The following is a 19,670-nucleotide window of genomic DNA, read 5'->3' as shown; positions in this document are numbered from 1 at the left end:
TTTGGTTCAACTTTGTACCCTGTTTCTCTCAAAGTTACAGACCCAAATAAATGGTCCATTTAATATGGAGATAATATATGTCTAGGCTATAGCTTTCCATATTTCATCATACTCGTCTCATCATCATACATAAGAGTATTGATTCGCTGTCGTACAAAAGTATAGTGAAAATAGCTCCGTGCCACGGAGCTATTTTCACTATACTTTTGTACGACAGCGAACAACCACGGAGTCCGTGGTACGAGTCGTACGACGCATATTCTTTAGAGCGTAGCCTAATATAAATGTAGAACAGTTTTCCCCTTTCAATAATAAAGTAACGGTTTTTGCAACAGCGCCTGTTCAGTTTATTTCCACCCGCCCGACGGCGATAGGCTGCCTACCTACCGCATTGTTTTAAAAAACAACGCATGCATGAAAGTTGTCTCTCTGTACGGTGTGTCTGTGCGCGACTTGACCAAGAAGACAAGTTTAAGAGTCGGGAGGAAAAAGGAGGTGTGTTCTTGTGGGTGTTACGCGCATCATTCTCAGACAGTGGTGAATCGATTATAGTTGATTTTAGCCTGCCCTGGGAAGGGAGATCCACCGAACTCGTGAGTCACTCTCAGTCAGAAATCAATTCGGATTCTATATCATCCATCCAGTTCTATTCTCTATACCTACGATCTGTGTCGAGTTTAGTTTAGTATAGCGGAACTACCAGTGTTTCTTTCGGGGGTTTTGGTGTGGGCGATGGACCTGCTGCTGCAGACATGTGAGTGTGAACGGGCTCGCTGCGCTGCACAGGCTGGTCGTGTGGATCATTCATGTGGACTCGTCCCGTGGAAACGCGTTTATTTATGAGTATTGGTCATCATTCATCACAGACACCCGGTCATCTTTAAGAGCCACATGTGGAGTAAACGCAGGTGCCCGCTAGCTACTTCTTCTGAACAAGCTGGTAAGTTTAGAGAACAAGAAACAGTCTCTAAGACATTATAACCGTCAATGGATTCGCTTTTTTAAACTTTATTTTTTAGGGGGACCATTCATTGTTGGCATTGTTTGGTCAGTTAGTTGGTCGACTTATATGTTATATCTTTGAGTGATGATATGCCATATCGCTGATCTTGTGGTCTGCGTGTGTGTGTGTGTGTGTGTGTGTGTGTGTGCGCGTGCGTGCGCGCGTCCTATACTGTTAAAAAGTTGGAACTGAATTTTCAACTATTCAATCAAAATTGCACCCAGCATTGCCAGCCAGTGTTTTCTTATTTTATTTTATTTTCTTTTTTAAATATTTTCTTTAACAGACAATAATGGCTACAATAGGCTATACAATATAATATATAGCTATTGCACTCTTATAGTTCATATAGACCTATTTAATTTAACATTAGGACCAACTTTACAAATAGGACTAAAACATATTGGAGGTCAAGTGTATGGTCTTTACAGTCAGCATCTGTTACACTGATATGATATGATACAGTACTTTATTGTCAGTTTGCACTGAAATTTGTCTTGCGACCCAGCGGCCTTGTATGCAACACATATACACACATTGACATAACACAGGACAAAAAAGTAAAATAAAATACAGTTGCATACATAGAAACATAAGGGCAGAGAGCAATGTCCACAGCTCAGACTAGTCCTGGACACAGAGCAATGTCCACAGCTCAGTCTAGTCCTGGACACAGAGCAATGTCCACAGCTCAGTCTAGTCCTGGACACAGAGCAATGTCCACAGCTCAGTCTAGTCCTGGACACAGAGCAATGTCCACAGCTCAGTCTAGTCCTGGACACAGAGCAATGTCCACAGCTCAGTCTAGTCCTGGACACAGAGCAATGTCCACAGCTCAGTCTAGTCCTGGACACAGAGCAATGTCCACAGCTCAGTCTAGTCCTGGACACAGAGCAATGTCCACAGCTCAGTCTAGTCCTGCATGCAAAAATCCTGATTAAGCCTCAGAGTCGACTGATGGACAAAATACCTCTTCAGTCTGACCTTATTGTATGCTGGAACACCATATCTCCTTCCTGAAGGCAGCAACCTATACTCTCCACAAGACATGGCTAGTATTAGAGGTGATATTCCTTATAACCGTAGGATGCTGTTATCATGGCCTTAGCTCTGGTCTGGTCCATAGCGTTTAGAGAGCCTGTCATTAATAAACCACGGGTTAAAGTGCCTAAATGGATTGTGATGCTAATTAAGTCGGGGCGACTGTGACTCAAGAGGTAGAGCAGGTCGTCCAATGATCCCTGGGTCGGCGGTTCGAATCCAGGCTCTTCCTGTCTACATGTCGAAGTGTCCTTGGGCAAGACACTGAACCCCAAATTGCTCCCGATGTGCTGGTTGGTACCTTGCATGGTTTCCGCTGCCATCTGTGTATGAATGTGTGTGTGAATGGGTGAATGTAATGCACAATCTATGTAAAGCGCCTTGGATAAAGGCGCTATATAAATGCACCATTTACCATTTTAATTAAGGCATTTTGCTGCTGACCACCCAGAACCCCCTCAAGGTCCTCTGGAGTCCCCAGACTCCACTTTGAGAACCACTGGTGTTTGTGTGTACGAGTCTGACGTATATAAATAGGGCATATAGTATCTCTATAGGATAGTGCAGTGCATGGTTCCCAAACTTTTTCATGTCAAGGACCCCCGAATTGACACTAATTAGCCTGTGGACCCCCCATTTGAAGAGATATGCCAGGAAAGAGAAGATCTTTACTGCTCTAGGAGTGATTCTCAACTTGTTTAATTTCAAAGACCCCCAGTTTGACACCCATTTAATGGCATTTCTATCTCTGAGACCCCAATTTATATTGTAAAATCAATGTTAATTTAACTCTGAGCGTGTACAAATTTGTACACGCATTTTCAACCCTTTTCATATCAAGGCCCATTATTTATTCGGCATTTGAGCCACGGGCCTGCACCATCTGATGACATTTAGCCTATCAGACCCAAAACGTTGAATATTTTCTTGTTGTTGGATTAAGATCTTGTCCACAATTCCATGCTGTATTGATGCTGGTACCACTAGGAGAGATTAAGTAGGCTATAATGCAGATGTTTGTTTAACAATTATGTAACTCTTAACTCGAGAGCGTAAAATGAAACCAAATGGATCGGGTCAATTTGGTTTCATTTTGTACGCTCTTGAGAGTTAAAGATCTAATATAAAGGGTCCATTTTGTTACCAACTCTCCATCATTATGGGGACCACCTGGAACCCTCTCAAGGACCACTGGTGGTCCCCGGACCACTGGTTGAAAACCCACTGTATTATCATATTAGTCTTAACTGTCCTCACCCCCGTGGCTATCCATTCACACCAGTGTGACGTGCACTTTGAGACCACCTGCAAAGTCAAAGAGTCGTACGATTAGTCACACACGTTACGGCAGTGACGTTTGTTCTCCGCATTTGACCCATCTCTTGGAGCGGTGAGCCGCAGCGTGCGCCGCGCCCGGGAATCATTAGTTGATTTGACCCCCTCCCCCCCCCCACTCCAACCCATTGATGCTGAGTGTCAAGCAGGGAGGCATTGGGTCCCATTTTTACAGTCTTTGGTATGACCTGGCCGGGGATCGAACCCCCGACCTCCCAGTTTCAGGGCGGACACTACAACCACAAGGCCACTGTCTGGTGTTCTTATAACAAGATCCCAGTGTGTAGACCTGCCACAATTATTACAATTATTAGTGTGTAGACCTGCCACAATCTACAGTATCTATAAATGCAACTCTCTGTCTGTGTGTAATCCACGTAACTCGAGAAGTGTTCGCCCCACCGACTTCAAATTCGACACGCGCGTTCCACACAACCACGTGGGGTGTAGTGGCCGGTGTCGAGACGGTCGGACAAACGGTTGTCCAGAACCGACCACAAGCTCTGGACAGGGCCCCTGCCCAGGGTCCATATAGGGAGCTGTCCTGGAGCTGGCCTGTTCTGACATCATTCTGACATCTGCGTAGACTCCATATTTGGGCATGCCTGACAAAGAACTCCATATATGGGCATAAAACAGGCACAATATTTGGGTGGGGCATGGATTTCCAACTTGCATCGTTCCAAGTAGGCCAGTGCCCAATGGGCACCGCTCTAGTTATTACAATTATTAATAATGACTAGACCGGTGTCTGGCTGAGTAGAGCACAGAGTCGGTAACGATGGAAGTTGGAGATCCATGCCCCACCCCCGGCTATGTAATACCCGTTGTACCCGTGTCAGAGTACCCGTTCCACCCATCTGTCTGTGTCCCCTTTATACCCATATATGGAGATTTCTGTAGCCTATGTGTCTCTCTGTGTGATACACACGTACGTATGCACAGAGACTTGGTGCATTTATAGATAGATTCATAATTAAATTTTTATGTCAATTCATCATGTCAATTAAATCATTAATTGACATGATCTGTGTGACAACTTATACATTTTGTAACCGTGACAACCACCAAGTGTTATAGCACTCTCGATGTTAGTAAACACACGTACAGGACGTACTGTACACACGCATCATGCACAAGTTTATCTTGGGCTACAAAAGCATTTTTCGTTCAAAACAGAAGTTTTGTGTGTGTGTTTAAACCCTAAACGTAACCCTAACCCCATAACCCCCGAAAACCAATTACCCCTAAATGGCTGATCCATATATCCCTGAAACCTTTAGCCATGATAATGAGCCTTAACCCATTCTGGGCGGGAACCCCTTTTGGTGTTTTAACTAATCATTATGTTATACTTTAGCTATTGAAAAATAGCAGATCTACAAGCTCATAGCGCGCCACCAAGTGGCGCGCTATGAGCTTGTAGGTCTGCTATTTTTGAAAAATCATAAAAATGCGGCACAAATCTTTGAATATATATTCTTTCAGAGCGAACATTTTTTTATTTTGACGCCAGGCCTAAATATCATGGGGACCATTGCTGGGGGATGTCCGCAGAAGGTCACATTTATCTGGTTTTACTGTGGGGATTTTTGGTTCCCGTGTGGATAGTACGCACTACGCACACACACACACACACACACACACACACACACACACACACACACACACACACACACACACACACACACACACACACACACACACACACACACACACACACACACACACACACACACACACACACACACACACACGCTGCCCCCCCCTCAGCAGTCTGACTATAGGCTACGTACTTGGCCTTTTTTTTTTGGTACGTTTTGAAAATCTTTTCACGCTAAAAGATAGCCTACCCTATTGGCCTGCATATAAAACTATGGGCTCCATTTTCGTCACTGCTAAACTCCCTTATCCCTAAACTTCTTTTCCTTTTTTTTAACTGTTTTGAAAAACTTTTTTTAATAGTTCAACTAGCCAATCTACATTGACACGTTGTGAGCTTGTAGACTGGCCATTTTAACTATTCAAAAATGTTTTGCAAAATAGTAAAAATAAATTAAAAAAAGGCAAAGAAGTTTAGGGATAAGGGGTATATGGAAATATATCCTAAAAAACAGGGTCGTATTATAATCGGGAGACTAGAGACTATTAGACGTTCAATGTTATTTTTCTCCCACAAATGAGTCTGGAAAAACAGGGTGTCGTCTTATAATCAGATTCGTGTTATATTTGGCACAATACGGTAATTACCCGCGACCCATAAAAGCGGTCTGTGTGACCCCCCCCCCCCCCCCAAAAAACAAAAAGAAATGGGACTCCCGAGACCCAGAGTGACCCATTCATTATGGGCCGGGCCGGGGGGGGAACCAGCACCACCTCCAGAGACCCAGAGTGACCCATTCATTATCGTCCGGAGGGGAACCACACCACCACACTGATAAATGCTGTCATCTTTGTCACCGGGGTGATAAACAGGGCTGACAGGATGCCGTTGTTGTATCCTGCAGTGCTAGTGGAGAGGAACTCTCACACAGAGAGGGTCTTTGTGCGCGGGGTCCGTGTGCGCGGACTATACTGCATGTAGCCGCTAATCATCAGAATGCCCCCATGCCACAGTCTGTATGTTAACCCCGGCTATTTTTAGACCGTCATGTGCACGCATATATACGCCAGGGCCAGGCCCAACAGGGACTGTCCCGACTGGGGAGGGACGAGGGTGACGGCCAGATCCAAACTGTTCATTTGAGAGACAGAAGTATCTCTTGTTGTGGGACAAGTGGGACAGGGTTATCGACTTATTACTTAACCCATTTTAGGCGGGAACCCCTTTTGGTGTTTTAAGCATTATGTTATACTTTAGCTATTGAAAAACAGCAGATCTACAAGCTCGCAGCGCGGCACTCACAAGTTTGTATAGGTCTGCTATTCAAATATACATATATACTCAAATCTTTGAATATATATTCTTTCAGAGCGAACGTTTTTAACTCAAAACCTTGCTTCTGGGGGGTCCCTGGAACAACATATTTTCACATGGGGATCGGCAGCCAATTACATATAATCTTGGGGGTCCTTGACATGAAATAATTTGAGAACCACTAACAGAATAGAAACATGGGTTTTTCAGAAAACTGTCATGGTTTAGATTAGAAGACATTTTGTAGAATCGTCCTCAGGTCTAACTGGGTTAAGTTGCTAATTAATGCGTTGATGTCATATTTGACCATATAGACCTATAATATTGCCTATCATTTTGTAATTAAAGCACTCTTCTCGAGTCCTGTCTCAACATTTTGCTTTAAAATGCTCGGTCATGGGTGGTATGGCCGACTTGGTTCTGTATAGCATGAGGGACATATTCTCATGTTATTTTAACAGGCTTAAAAACACATATCACAGGAAAAGATAAAAATGAGAGGACTTTATAACAGAAAGCCAACTAATGCCTGTCAGTCACAATGTGGGACAGACAGGGTCTCAATTTGGGGGACGCCTGAAAAGTCTTGGAAATGAGGGACTGTCCCACGCAAAGGGGGACATCTGGTCACCTCGTCCCTCGGACTCCGAGGGACTGTTGGTTTGGAGATGGGGCGGGGGGGGGGGAGAAAATAAAAAATAACTTAATTAATGTTCAATTCTGCACGGCGTCGGTTCATTAAGTTGAGGACACGCCGACACACACACACACACACAGGGGTATAATTACATTCTCGTTGTCATCCTTATAATGTGTGTTCGTTCGTTGTTCGACTCTCGGATAGTTTTATAACTCACTAAGACACTATTTTAAGCGTGTTATGGTACAATGCACGCAGGTCCAGCGGGCACAGCTGTTGATTTGCCTCCTCTCTGTCAACTGTCTGACTGAGGGGGGAGGGGGGGGGGGGGGTAAACCACCCGTCCCTCCTCACTCTACCCCATCCCCCCCCCCCCTAAAACCCCCTGACCCCCCCCCCCCCCCCCCCCCCCCCTCTCCCTCCCTCCCTGGCTCTTACATGTAGAGTGTCCTGCCAAGGAACACAAGGACACACACTGTCACATGATGCCACTGCGTACGTACTGTTGTGTTGGTCAGTGTGATTCTCTAAACTTTATTTTAATTTGATTTCAAGGTCGCTCGGTTTGATATGGGATTAGGCTACGGCCGCGGTACTGACCCCCATTTGATACTTTTGGTACTACTTTTTGTTTTGAGGGGCGCTATAGCCCCTCCGATGTCTGGAACTTCATAAATCTACGCCATATGATATGGCAGCCGACTCTATGGACTTTTAATGACCTTTAATGTTTGCTTAACCCATTCTAGGCGGGAACCCCTTTTGGTGTTAGCATTTATGTTATGCTTTAGCTATTGCAAAATAGCAGATCTACAAGCTCATAGTGCGCCACTCGGTGGCTTGTAGGTCTGCTATTTTTGAAAAATCGAAGAACGACTGACATAGAAACATAGCTTTTTCAGAAAACTGTCAGGATGTAGAAGACATTTTTAGAATCTGATCTCAGGTCAAAATGGGTTAATGTTTGTTTAGAGTACGATGTGTATCTGTAAAGAAAGGTTTTTTAATCCCTCGGAACCCAATTTACACTGTAAAATGTGTCTGCGTACAAATGGAACAAAAAGTGCGTACATGCTCAGAGTTGCAGGCCTGTACGTATAAGGGTCCATTCAATAGTTCCTCTGGACCCCACTCAAGGACCACTGGGGGTCCCTGGCTGCTGGACCCCACTCAAGGACCACTGGGGGTCCCTGGCTGCTGGACCCCACTCAAGGACCACTGGGGGTCCCTGGCTGCTGGACCCCACTCAAGGACCACTGGGGGTCCCTAGCTGCTGGACCCCACTTTGATAACCGCTGGTGTTGGAAACCGGAGAGAACAACAATTGGGCACTTGAGAGTTGGGAGAAGTGAACTGGGCAGTGTTTGGGGGGGCAATGGGGGGGAGGAGGGGGGAACTGGGCCCATTCTGCATTTTACATTTCGGAATCCATTTCTACTCCCTCACAATGAGGAGCATTGTTAGACTTTACTGAACAACATGTACATTGACAGCTATATACAGTATGTCCTCCAGAATGGTGCATAAGTTCATATACCATGCTGTGTTTAACCCATTCTGACCTGAGATCAGATTCTAAAAATGTCTTCTACATCCTGACAGTTTTCTGAAAAAGCTATGTTTCTATGTCAGTCGTTTTCAAAAATAGCAGACCTACAAGCTCGTAGCGCGCCACTCGGTGGCGCGCTATGAGCTTGTAGATCTGCTATTTTTCAATAGCTAAAGCATAACATAATGCTAACACCAAAAGGGGTTCCCGCCCAGAATGGAATAAGACACTGAAGACAGAGATATAGGAGATACAATGCCGATATACTTGCCTTGTTGTTCACTGCAAGTTGTTCATCAGTGTATCGACAAATAAGATGACATTCATTCACTGATCTATCTATCTTTTGTTTCGTGAATATATGAGTGAATTTGTGCTTTTTAAAAGATTTCGTGAAGAAATCTGAGATACTTTAAGTTTAAAGGCAGTATATGTAACTTTGCCCTTCCTGTGTTATTTGTTTTTTACCTATCATTTCCCTCTTGACCAGCAGCCATCAGCTGCTGCAGTAGGGTGTGTGTGTGTGTGTGTGTGTGTGTGTGTGTGTGTGTGTGTGTGTGGTGGTGTTTACTTTCAGAGACACTTTGTCTAGTTACACAATATGTTGGTGTTTTCACTGTTTCTTGGCTGGCTGGCTGGCTCTGTCCCTGGGTGTGTCCGAGCACGAAAATAGCTTTTGGTTGGTTTTCACAACCAAGTGTCACTGTTGCGCAGCCTAACACAAACACACACACACACACACACACACACACACACACACACACACACACACACACACACACACACACACACACACACACACACACACACACACACACACACACACACACACACACACACACACACACATATTAACTGTATGATGATTTGGGGTGTTACAGTACAGTACAGTACAGTACATTACAGTACAGTAGTACAGTACAGTACAGTACAGGGACCCCCTGGGGACCCCCACACGGTAACTGTCATTTCTCAACCGTTTCGGACGCGGGGGCAGCTCGCCGGGAACCGTGCCGGCCCCCTGGGCGCATTCCTGGGGGTCTGGATGTTCCCGGGGGGGCCCCCCCAGGGACCACCACATAGAGTTGCACCACTCACTTCACACGGGTGTGATTTATTTTATTTTATTTGGTTGCCCTAAAAACCCGTATTGGTTGCGTAGTAGACAGACATACAGTATGTGCTAGCACACAGTTATAGTTACTTTATTGACACGATTCACGAAAGTATAAAACATTGGGTCCAACCCGTGAACCTGGTATTGTACCTTTACTATTAAAAGGTACAATACAATGCACAACACAAAATGGCTTTACAGCAGGAGCTTTCTATTGCTCCAAAAGGGACAGGCAGGCAAAGTTCCTCTGTTGTTAGTGCGCACAAAGAGTGAGCTAAAAATCAATAAACTCAATCATGTCCTCCACACACCACGCATGCATCTCTGAACTACTTGGGCATATTATAAAGAGGACAACTGGACAGAATGAATGGCTGAGGAGGAGGACAGAGATGGACAGCATCCAAAATCTCCTCCCCATCATGGTCTCAAAACCGTGGCTTCTTCTCTCTCTGTTTCTCTGTCTGTGAACCAGATACAAGCCCTCTTGTTGTTTGGGGTAAAAAGTTCACTCGTTCATTTTGGGAATGCTATTGGTTTACACGGGGGTTCTATTAATAGTAACGGGGAGGCTTGTGTACATGGGGCAACAGGGTATAATTGGGGTGGAGAATTGAGAAGATCAGGGGCTAGACACAGATCCTTGAAAATAGACGATCCACAAGTTCAGGACGTGTCGCGACAGCGACATGTCCTGAGCTTGTAGATCTGCTTTTTTTCCCCGGGCCGCTGACGTATGACAACGTTTAGATCAAGCGACGCTGTACCACACGCCACACAGAGAGAGTTTTGGCGGGTTTGAAACGCACATACACTTCCCCTCAAAGTATAGACATCAGGCCTATAATTCCGTGTCCACAATGTTGCTGAGCTTGCTATAACCCATTCTGGGCGGGAACCCCTTTTGGTGTTTTAAGCATTATATGTTGTACTTTAGCTGTTGAAAAATAGCAGATCTACAAGCTCATAGCGCGGCACCGAGTGCCACGCTACGAGCTTGTAGGTCTGCTATTTTTTGAAAAATCGTGAAAATGTGGCCCCTGGAACAACATATTTTCAGATGGGGCTCGGCGGGGGGACATACAAACATGGGGTTTTTCAGAAAACCGTCAAGATTTTGAAGGCATTTGTGGAATTGTCCTCGGGTCAAAATGGGATAACGCGAGAGTCGCTTTATGTTGAGGCGGTGCTGCTCCGTCTTTGTCCTCAGAACTAAATCACAGAGTCAGAGACTGGATACGCAGACATGAAATGCTGTCTGGCTGCCTGGCTGGGCTTGGCATGTTGTTTCTTCTCGCTATAATTAGATATTCACTTCATTATCTCATCCCCAACACGAGTCCCGAATATTTTGGGCATGTCTTCTTTACTCTAAAGTATGGCTGATGATGTGGGCACGTCGTTGTTGTGGTGCAAGTCATCCCGTCTAAAAAAAAAAGAGAATCTGCCTCTTGATTCAATCATCCAACTAATGAAAAGATACGTTGGAGGAGGAGATGAAGGCTATGATTGGATAGGAAAGGACTTGTGTTGCTGAAACGAAGTGACGACAAGCAAGTCACCGTAAAACAATTGAAACCTTTGCCTTATTGTTTATAGTTTACATCATTCTTATGATTATTTGTTCTCCATTCCTCTTTGCATTGTTCGCCATCATTCATAGCAGCACTGATGTGGTAATAACAAGATGTCTGTCTGTCTGTCTGTCTGTCTGTCTGTCTGTCTGTCTGTCTGTCTGTCTGTCTGTCTGTCTGTCTGTCTGTCTGTCTGTCTGTCTGTCTGTCTGTCTGTCTGTCTGTTTTTATACCATATTTGGGTTTGGTTTATATAGCACGGCACCTTTATCCAAGGTGCTCGATCTACATAGATAGTGCATTACATTCACCCATTCACACACAGACGATGGCGGAGGAAACCATGCAAGGCACCAAGCTGCACATCGGGAGCAATTAGAGGTTCAGAGTCTTGCTCAAGGACGCTAACTTTGGGGGGCGCCCGGGTTTGATATGGACATCACAATAACATTGCTCATTGTACAAGTACAATTGGTAGATGCATTGCTTACAGTGAGTTAGCAGTTAGCACAAGTGCTAATTTTCACCACCTGTCCACAGGAGACACTTTAGTTAAAAAAAAAACAATCGAGTACAAAAAAACAAGGATTATTATATAGTAATAATATAACAAAATTACAATACCCCTTACATTGACCTAGAAAACAAAAGTAACTACCCTGCCCTGAGCCCACTATACACACCAGGGGTTCTCAACGTTTTTGGCCGGGGACCCCCGGAAATGCTTTGGCAATGTCTCGGGACCCCCGCCCCACCCCCTCCCGACCCCCAATATAAATTGACTGCTACAATAACCTTAAACCATTTTGGGCGGGAACCCCTTTTGGTGTTTTAAGCTTTGTTATAATTTAGCTATTGAAAAATAGCAGATCTACAAGCTCGTAGCGCGCCACCGAGTGGCGCGCTACGAGCTTGTAGGTCTGCTATTTTTGAAAAACCGTGGGTCGCGACCCACGGGTTGAGAACCCCTGATATACACTATTGCTAAAAGTAATTACTGCGAAATGTCCATGGAAGCCAAAGCTTGTTGAATGTGTGCAGTTTGTAGCAATGCTAATGGGAACCCATGGTGTCTGCTGACACCTAGACCAGTACACCGTGTTACCCATGGTTAACCCATGGTGTCTGCTGACACCTAGACCAGTACACCGTGTTACCCATGGTTAACCCATGGTGTCTGCTGACACCTAGACCAGTACACCGTGTTACCCATGGTTAACCCATGGTGTCTGCTGACACCTAGACCAGTACACCGTGTTACCCATGGTTAACCCATGGTGTCTGCTGACACCTAGACCAGTACACCGTGTTACCCATGGTTAACCCATGGTGTCTGCTGACACCTAGACCAGTACACCGTGTTACCCATGGTTAACCCATGGTGTCTGCTGACACCTAGACCAGTACACCGTGTTACCCATGGTTAACCCATGGTGTCTGCTGACACCTAGACCAGTACACTGTGTTACCCATGGTTAACTCATGGTGTCTGCTGACACCTAGACCAGTACACCGTGTTACCCATGGTTAACCCATGGTGTCTGCTGACACCTAGACCAGTACACTGTGTTACCCATGGTTAACCCATGGTGTCTGCTGACACCTAGACCAGTACACCGTGTTACCCATGGTTAACCCATGGTGTCTGCTGACACCTAGACCAGTACACTGTGTTACCCATGGTTAACCCATGGTGTCTGCTGACACCTAGACCAGTACACCGTGTTACCCATGGTTAACCCATGGTGTCTGCTGACACCTAGACCAGTACACCGTGTTACCCATGGTTAACCCATGGTGTCTGCTGACACCTAGACCAGTACACCGTGTTACCCATGGTTAACCCATGGTGTCTGCTGACACCTAGACCAGTACACTGTGTTACCCATGGTTAACCCATGGTGTCTGCTGACACCTAGACCAGTACACTGTGTTACCCATGGTTAACTCATGGTGTCTGCTGACACCTAGACCAGTACACCGTGTTACCCATGGTTAACCCATGGTGTCTGCTGACACCTAGACCAGTACACCGTGTTACCCATGGTTAACCCATGGTGTCTGCTGACACCTAGACCAGTACACCGTGTTACCCATGGTTAACCCATGGTGTCTGCTGACACCTAGACCAGTACACCGTGTTACCCATGGTTAACCCATGGTGTCTGTACTGACACCTAGACCAGTACACTGTGTTACCCATGGTTAACCCATGGTGTCTGCTGACACCTAGACCAGTACACCGTGTTACCCATGGTTAACCCATGGTGTCTGCTGACACCTAGACCAGTACACCGTGTTACCCATGGTTAACCCATGGTGTCTGCTGACACCTAGACCAGTACACCGTGTTACCCATGGTTAACCCATGGTGTCTGCTGACACCTAGACCAGTACACCGTGTTACCCATGGTTAACCCATGGTGTCTGCTGACACCTAGACCAGTACACCGTGTTACCCATGGTTAACCCATGGTGTCTGCTGACACCTAGACCAGTACACCGTGTTACCCATGGTTAACCCATGGTGTCTGCTGACACCTAGACCAGTACACCGTGTTACCCATGGTTAACCCATGGTGTCTGCTGACACCTAGACCAGTACACCGTGTTACCCATGGTTAACCCATGGTGTCTGCTGACACCTAGACCAGTACACCGTGTTACCCATGGTTAACCCATGGTGTCTGTACTGACACCTAGACCAGTACACTGTGTTACCCATGGTTAACCCATGGTGTCTGCTGACACCTAGACCAGTACACCGTGTTACCCATGGTTAACCCATGGTGTCTGCTGACACCTAGACCAGTACACCGTGTTACCCATGGTTAACCCATGGTGTCTGCTGACACCTAGACCAGTACACCGTGTTACCCATGGTTAACCCATGGTGTCTGCTGACACCTAGACCAGTACACCGTGTTACCCATGGTTAACCCATGGTGTCTGCTGACACCTAGACCAGTACACCGTGTTACCCATGGTTAACCCATGGTGTCTGCTGACACCTAGACCAGTACACCGTGTTACCCATGGTTAACCCATGGTGTCTGCTGACACCTAGACCAGTACACTGTGTTACCCATGGTTAACCCATGGTGTCTGCTGACACCTAGACCAGTACACCGTGTTACCCATGGTTAACCCATGGTGTCTGCTGACACCTAGACCAGTACACCGTGTTACCCATGGTTAACCCATGGTGTCTGCTGACACCTAGACCAGTACACTGTGTTACCCATGGTTAACCCATGGTGTCTGCTGACACCTAGACCAGTACACCGTGTTACCCATGGTTAACCCATGGTGTCTGCTGACACCTAGACCAGTACACTGTGTTACCCATGGTTAACCCATGGTGTCTGCTGACACCTAGACCAGTACACTGTTACCCATGGTTAACCCATGGTGTCTGCTGACACCTAGACCAGTACACTGTGTTACCCATGGTTAACCCATGGTGTCTGCTGACACCTAGACCAGTACACTGTGTTACCCATGGTTAACCCATGGTGTCTGCTGACACCTAGACCAGTACACCCGTGTTACCCATGGTTAACCCATGGTGTCTGCTGACACCTAGACCAGTACACCGTGTTACCCATGGTTAACCCATGGTGTCTGCTGACACCTAGACCAGTACACCGTGTTACCCATGGTTAACCCATGGTGTCTGCTGACACCTAGACCAGTACACCGTGTTACCCATGGTTAACCCATGGTGTCTGCTGACACCTAGACCAGTACACTGTGTTACCCATGGTGTCTGCTGACACCTAGACCAGTACACCGTGTTACCCATGGTTAACCCATGGTGTCTGCTGACACCTAGACCAGTACACTGTGTTACCCATGGTTAACCCATGGTGTCTGCTGACACCTAGACCAGTACACTGTGTTACCCATGGTTAACCCATGGTGTCTGCTGACACCTAGACCAGTACACCGTGTTACCCATGGTTAACCCATGGTGTCTGCTGACACCTAGACCAGTACACCGTGTTACCCATGGTTAACCCATGGTGTCTGCTGACACCTAGACCAGTACACCGTGTTACCCATGGTTAACCCATGGTGTCTGCTGACACCTAGACCAGTACACCGTGTTACCCATGGTTAACCCATGGTGTCTGCTGACACCTAGACCAGTACACTGTGTTACCCATGGTTAACCCATGGTGTCTGCTGACACCTAGACCAGTACACTGTGTTACCCATGGTTAACCCATGGTGTCTGCTGACACCTAGACCAGTACACTGTGTTACCCATGGTTAACCCATGGTGTCTGCTGACACCTAGACCAGTACACTGTGTTACCCATGGTTAACCCATGGTGTCTGCTGACACCTAGACCAGTACACCCGTGTTACCCATGGTTAACCCATGGTGTCTGCTGACACCTAGACCAGTACACCGTGTTACCCATGGTTAACCCATGGTGTCTGCTGACACCTAGACCAGTACACTGTGTTACCCATGGTTAACCCATGGTGTCTGCTAACACCTAGACCAGTACACCCGTGTTAATGTCTTCTACATTCTGACAGTTTTCTGAAAAAGCTATGTTTCTATGTCAGTGGTTCTTCGATTTTTCAAAAATAGCAGACCTACAAGCTCGTAGCGCGCCACTCGGTGGCGCGCTACGAGCTTGTAGATCTGCTATTTTTCAATAGCTAAAGCATAACATAATGCTAACACCAAAATGGGTTCCCGCCCAAAATGGGTTAAGTCATAAAAGAGCAGTCTCACTGTGTCTTGTAGCCCCTTTCGAAACCCTGTACAGTTTATAATGTACAGTATTTGACGTGTATTTGGGATGACGATATGACAGTATATGGTATACCGTCACGCAACACAAAAAAAAGATAAACCGTGTTCCAAAAGGGGCTAAATGTCTTGCTATCACCCTCCGGCATACGCACGCACACACGCACTGTACGTATGCGTGGTACGCACGCACACACGCACTGTACGTATGCGTGGTACGCACGCACGCACGCACGCACGCACGCACGCACGCACGCACGCACGCACGCACACACACACACACACACACACACACACACACACACACACACACACACATTATACTGAGTGCTGTGTCAGCTGATCTAAAACTTACAGTCAAAATAATCTAGCTAGTATCTAGTGTTGTTCTCTCGTTCTAGCATCACATACTAGTACTACATAGTCCGTATTGTAAAGGAATTCATGGCTAGTAGACTCTTTAATCACTCTCTCACTCTTTAATAGGTCAAATAAAGGAACGTTGTTTACTTTATTGTCTTTCAGTGTACAAAAGACGGTGGTCCTTTTGTAACTTGTTTTGATGTGCCCTGAAAGACCTGTCATGAGACTTGTTCTGAAAGACTTGAGACATGAAGCTTGTCTTGATTGATTTGTTGTGATTTACTCATAAAATGTACATTAACCGATTTTGGGCGGGAACCCCTTTTGGTGTTTTAAACATGTTATAATTTAGCTATTGAAAAATAGCAGATCTACAAGCTCATAGCGCGCCACCGAGTGGCGCGCTACGAGCTTGTAGGTCTGCTATTTTTGAAAAATTGTGAAAATATTTATTTCAGAAAACTGCAGGATTTAGATGATTTTTTTTTTAATTTTGAGGTCAGGCCTAAATGGGTTAAAAAAAATTGCAAGTACTTAAGGTAAGCTTGTAGACCTGCTATTTCCTGCGTGGCACTCTGAGTCTGACATAGTATAAATTAAACATTACACCACTCGTTAACTTTTATTTATTTTACTTACGTTTTTCAATATTACTTTGATGTAGTTGAAAGTAGCCCCAGTGGTAGAATGTTGTTGCCCTGCCCATGCACCACAACAATGGAAAGCTGGGCATTGTAATTTAGCTTGTTTGTGCGTTTTTATTTAGCAAGTTGATTTTAAATAAAAACGGAGAGCCAGCTGGAAGTGATCCAGACCGAGGCTCCTCAAGGAGAGATTACCGGTATTCACTTTTGGGTCGAAAGGGTCAAAGGTGAAATGTCACAATGGAGAGACAGAATGACAGGACATGTTGGCGTGGGACAGGCTTTACGCCTCCAGGGGCTTTTCTATCATTTAACATAGCCTAGTTATAGCTTGTGGATTTGTGATATGTGACATTTTACATTTATCCTCCAACCATGTATCGCAGTGGTTTTCAACCAGTGGTCCTTGAAGGGATTCCAGGTGGTCCCCAGAAAAATGGAGTTGGTAACCAAATGGACCCTTATAGATCTTTAACTCTTTACACTCTTGACCCATATGGTAACATTTGGTTTAATTTGTACACACACACATGCCGAGCGTGCGGAAGTGCCGCCTCCTACACCCGTGCTCTGCGGCCGCGATACGTCACCGCCAGCCGTACCCGTGGCGTTCTGAATATACACGGACAGCGGATACCGAGGACATGCGACACACACACACACACGCGTGGCACAGAGAAACAACAACAACAACAACAAGACCGCATGACGTTAGACTCCAGCACGCCAGAGGCGCACGAGATTCTAGTTTTTGTCGCCTATAATGACATAATTTAGGGATGCCCGGTTGAACGTGGTTATTGTCAACAAAAAAAAGAAAAGAAAAGATTGAAACCTAAACCCTGCTAATTTAGTGTGTACCATTACTGTAGACATTTGCGTGGCAAGTGGCAAGTGCATATTCTGAAACTACTCTGGTGTGTCGTGTGTGTGTGTGTGTGTGTGTGTGTGTGTGTGTGTGTGTGTGTGTGTGTGTGTGTGTGTGTCTGTCAGACGCTGGGGAGAGAAAGCAGAGACTGCTGTGAGCATCTGGACGTGAATCAAAGGCAAAAGAAGGAAACAAGTTTGTGAATCAGACTGAGAGACGACCACCGAAGATGGGGAGGAAAAAGATACAGATAGCCAGGATCATGGACGAACGCAACAGACAGGTACAAACACACACGCACGCACGCACGCACGCACGCACGCACGCGCGCACGCACGCACGCACGCACGCACGCACGCACGCACGCACGCACGACGATTATGGATATGATTACATGTTAACTATACATGTCTTATCTTTGTCGTAAATTCAGCGAGAATTCAGCGAGTTATGATCCTGCTTCAGTAGACAGTACAGTACAGTACAGTACAGTACAGTACAGTACAGTACAGTACAGTACAGTACAGTACAGTACAGTACAGTACAGTCATTAGGGCTTACCCCACTGCCCATATGACCACAGCGGTCAGGGGTACAGGCTTTAGTTCTGACATGCTATTGGTGGGACTGTCATTAGGCCGACGCCCCCTACCCATAACCCTGACCTCACCCTAGCCGCGAGCACGGAGCATATTCACAGATACTGATGACGTATAATAATAACGTGACCGGCAACGGCTCTGTCGCTTTTATTTTGGGTATTTCTAATGTTTGAACTTTGAAGGCAGCATAATCCGTATAATATCGGAATCGGTATCGGCACATATATGACAAATTGCAAATTATCGGCGATCGGATATCGGTCATAATTTCATAATCGCGTACCCCTATTTTTATATGATCTATAGGTGTGATGCTGCGATGTGATGTGTCTTTTCTTTTTTTCTTTTTTAACTTTGTTTTTATTTCACAAAATGAAACACGAACAATGAAACAGAAATCAAACATATGTGAATACAAGAAAACAAAAATACATAACAAAAACAGAGACAATAAAATAAATCAAAGAAAAACAGAAAAACAGCTTGACAAACTTCAAAAATACAGCATTCTTCAGACAGTACAGGACAAGGCAGGGAACAGCAGGAGACATGACTCATAATATAATATAATATACAGCAGATATCCAACATTCAAAGCATTTTTATAGACTCAACAACCCCTACTCAGCACTCTTAGACCTCTACACATACACCGAAACACCCAAGTACAATATTACAGAAGTCCATTTAAGTATGAAACTTTCCATTTTTAATTGTAACCTTGCCGTCATTTCCTCCATTATATAAACCTGCTTCAGTGTGATGTGTCTTTTCTTATAGCTACTTTTTAACATGTTGAATATTCATGAGATTTTAACCAAACGTTTAATTTGTGACAATCATGTGAACCTACAGTGTGTATGACATGACATGCCCACACTAAGGACACCAGGTCCTACAGTGTGTATGACATGACATGCCCACACTAAGGACACCAGGTCCAAAGTGCTTTATATGAGAAGAACGTTCTGTCTTTTAGATGATTGGCATTTACTGCACTCACGCTGTATGGCCAGAACAATGCTTGTTTATCCCATTCTGGGCGGGAACCCCTTTTGGTGTTTTAACTAAGCATTATTTAGCTGTTGAAAAATAGCAGATCTACAAGCTCGTAGCGCGCCACCGAGTGGCGCGCTACGAGCTTGTAGGTCTGCTATTTTTGAAAAATCGTGAAAATGTGGCACAAATTCTTGGAATATATATTCTTTCAGAAGAATCTTTATTTATTTCGACGTCAGCCTCGTCA

General features: G+C 45.5%; 1 protein-coding gene across 3 annotated transcripts in view; it reads left to right on the top strand.

Moving 5' to 3' along the window:
- The first annotated feature begins 717 nt into the window (after positions 1-717).
- mef2ca (myocyte enhancer factor 2ca) overlaps positions 718-19,670 on the top strand; it is a 47,298-nt gene continuing 28,345 nt past the window's right edge. For 2 of the 3 annotated variants that reach the window (XM_079525201.1, XM_079525203.1), the window contains exon 1: positions 17,944-18,105. In XM_079525201.1, the coding sequence (XP_079381327.1) occupies positions 18,052-18,105 (54 nt within the window). In that variant the 5' untranslated portion in view covers positions 17,944-18,051. Of the gene's footprint in view, positions 941-17,943; positions 18,106-19,670 lie in introns of those variants that run through there. The other variant, XM_079525202.1, reaches the window with a different exon arrangement.

Source organism: Electrona antarctica (assembly GCF_951216825.1).
Source record: "Electrona antarctica genome assembly, chromosome: 16".
NCBI classification, from domain to species: domain Eukaryota; kingdom Metazoa; phylum Chordata; class Actinopteri; order Myctophiformes; family Myctophidae; genus Electrona; species Electrona antarctica.
Note: the sequence above shows the minus strand (reverse complement) of the source record. Positions and strands in the feature narration are given on the sequence as shown.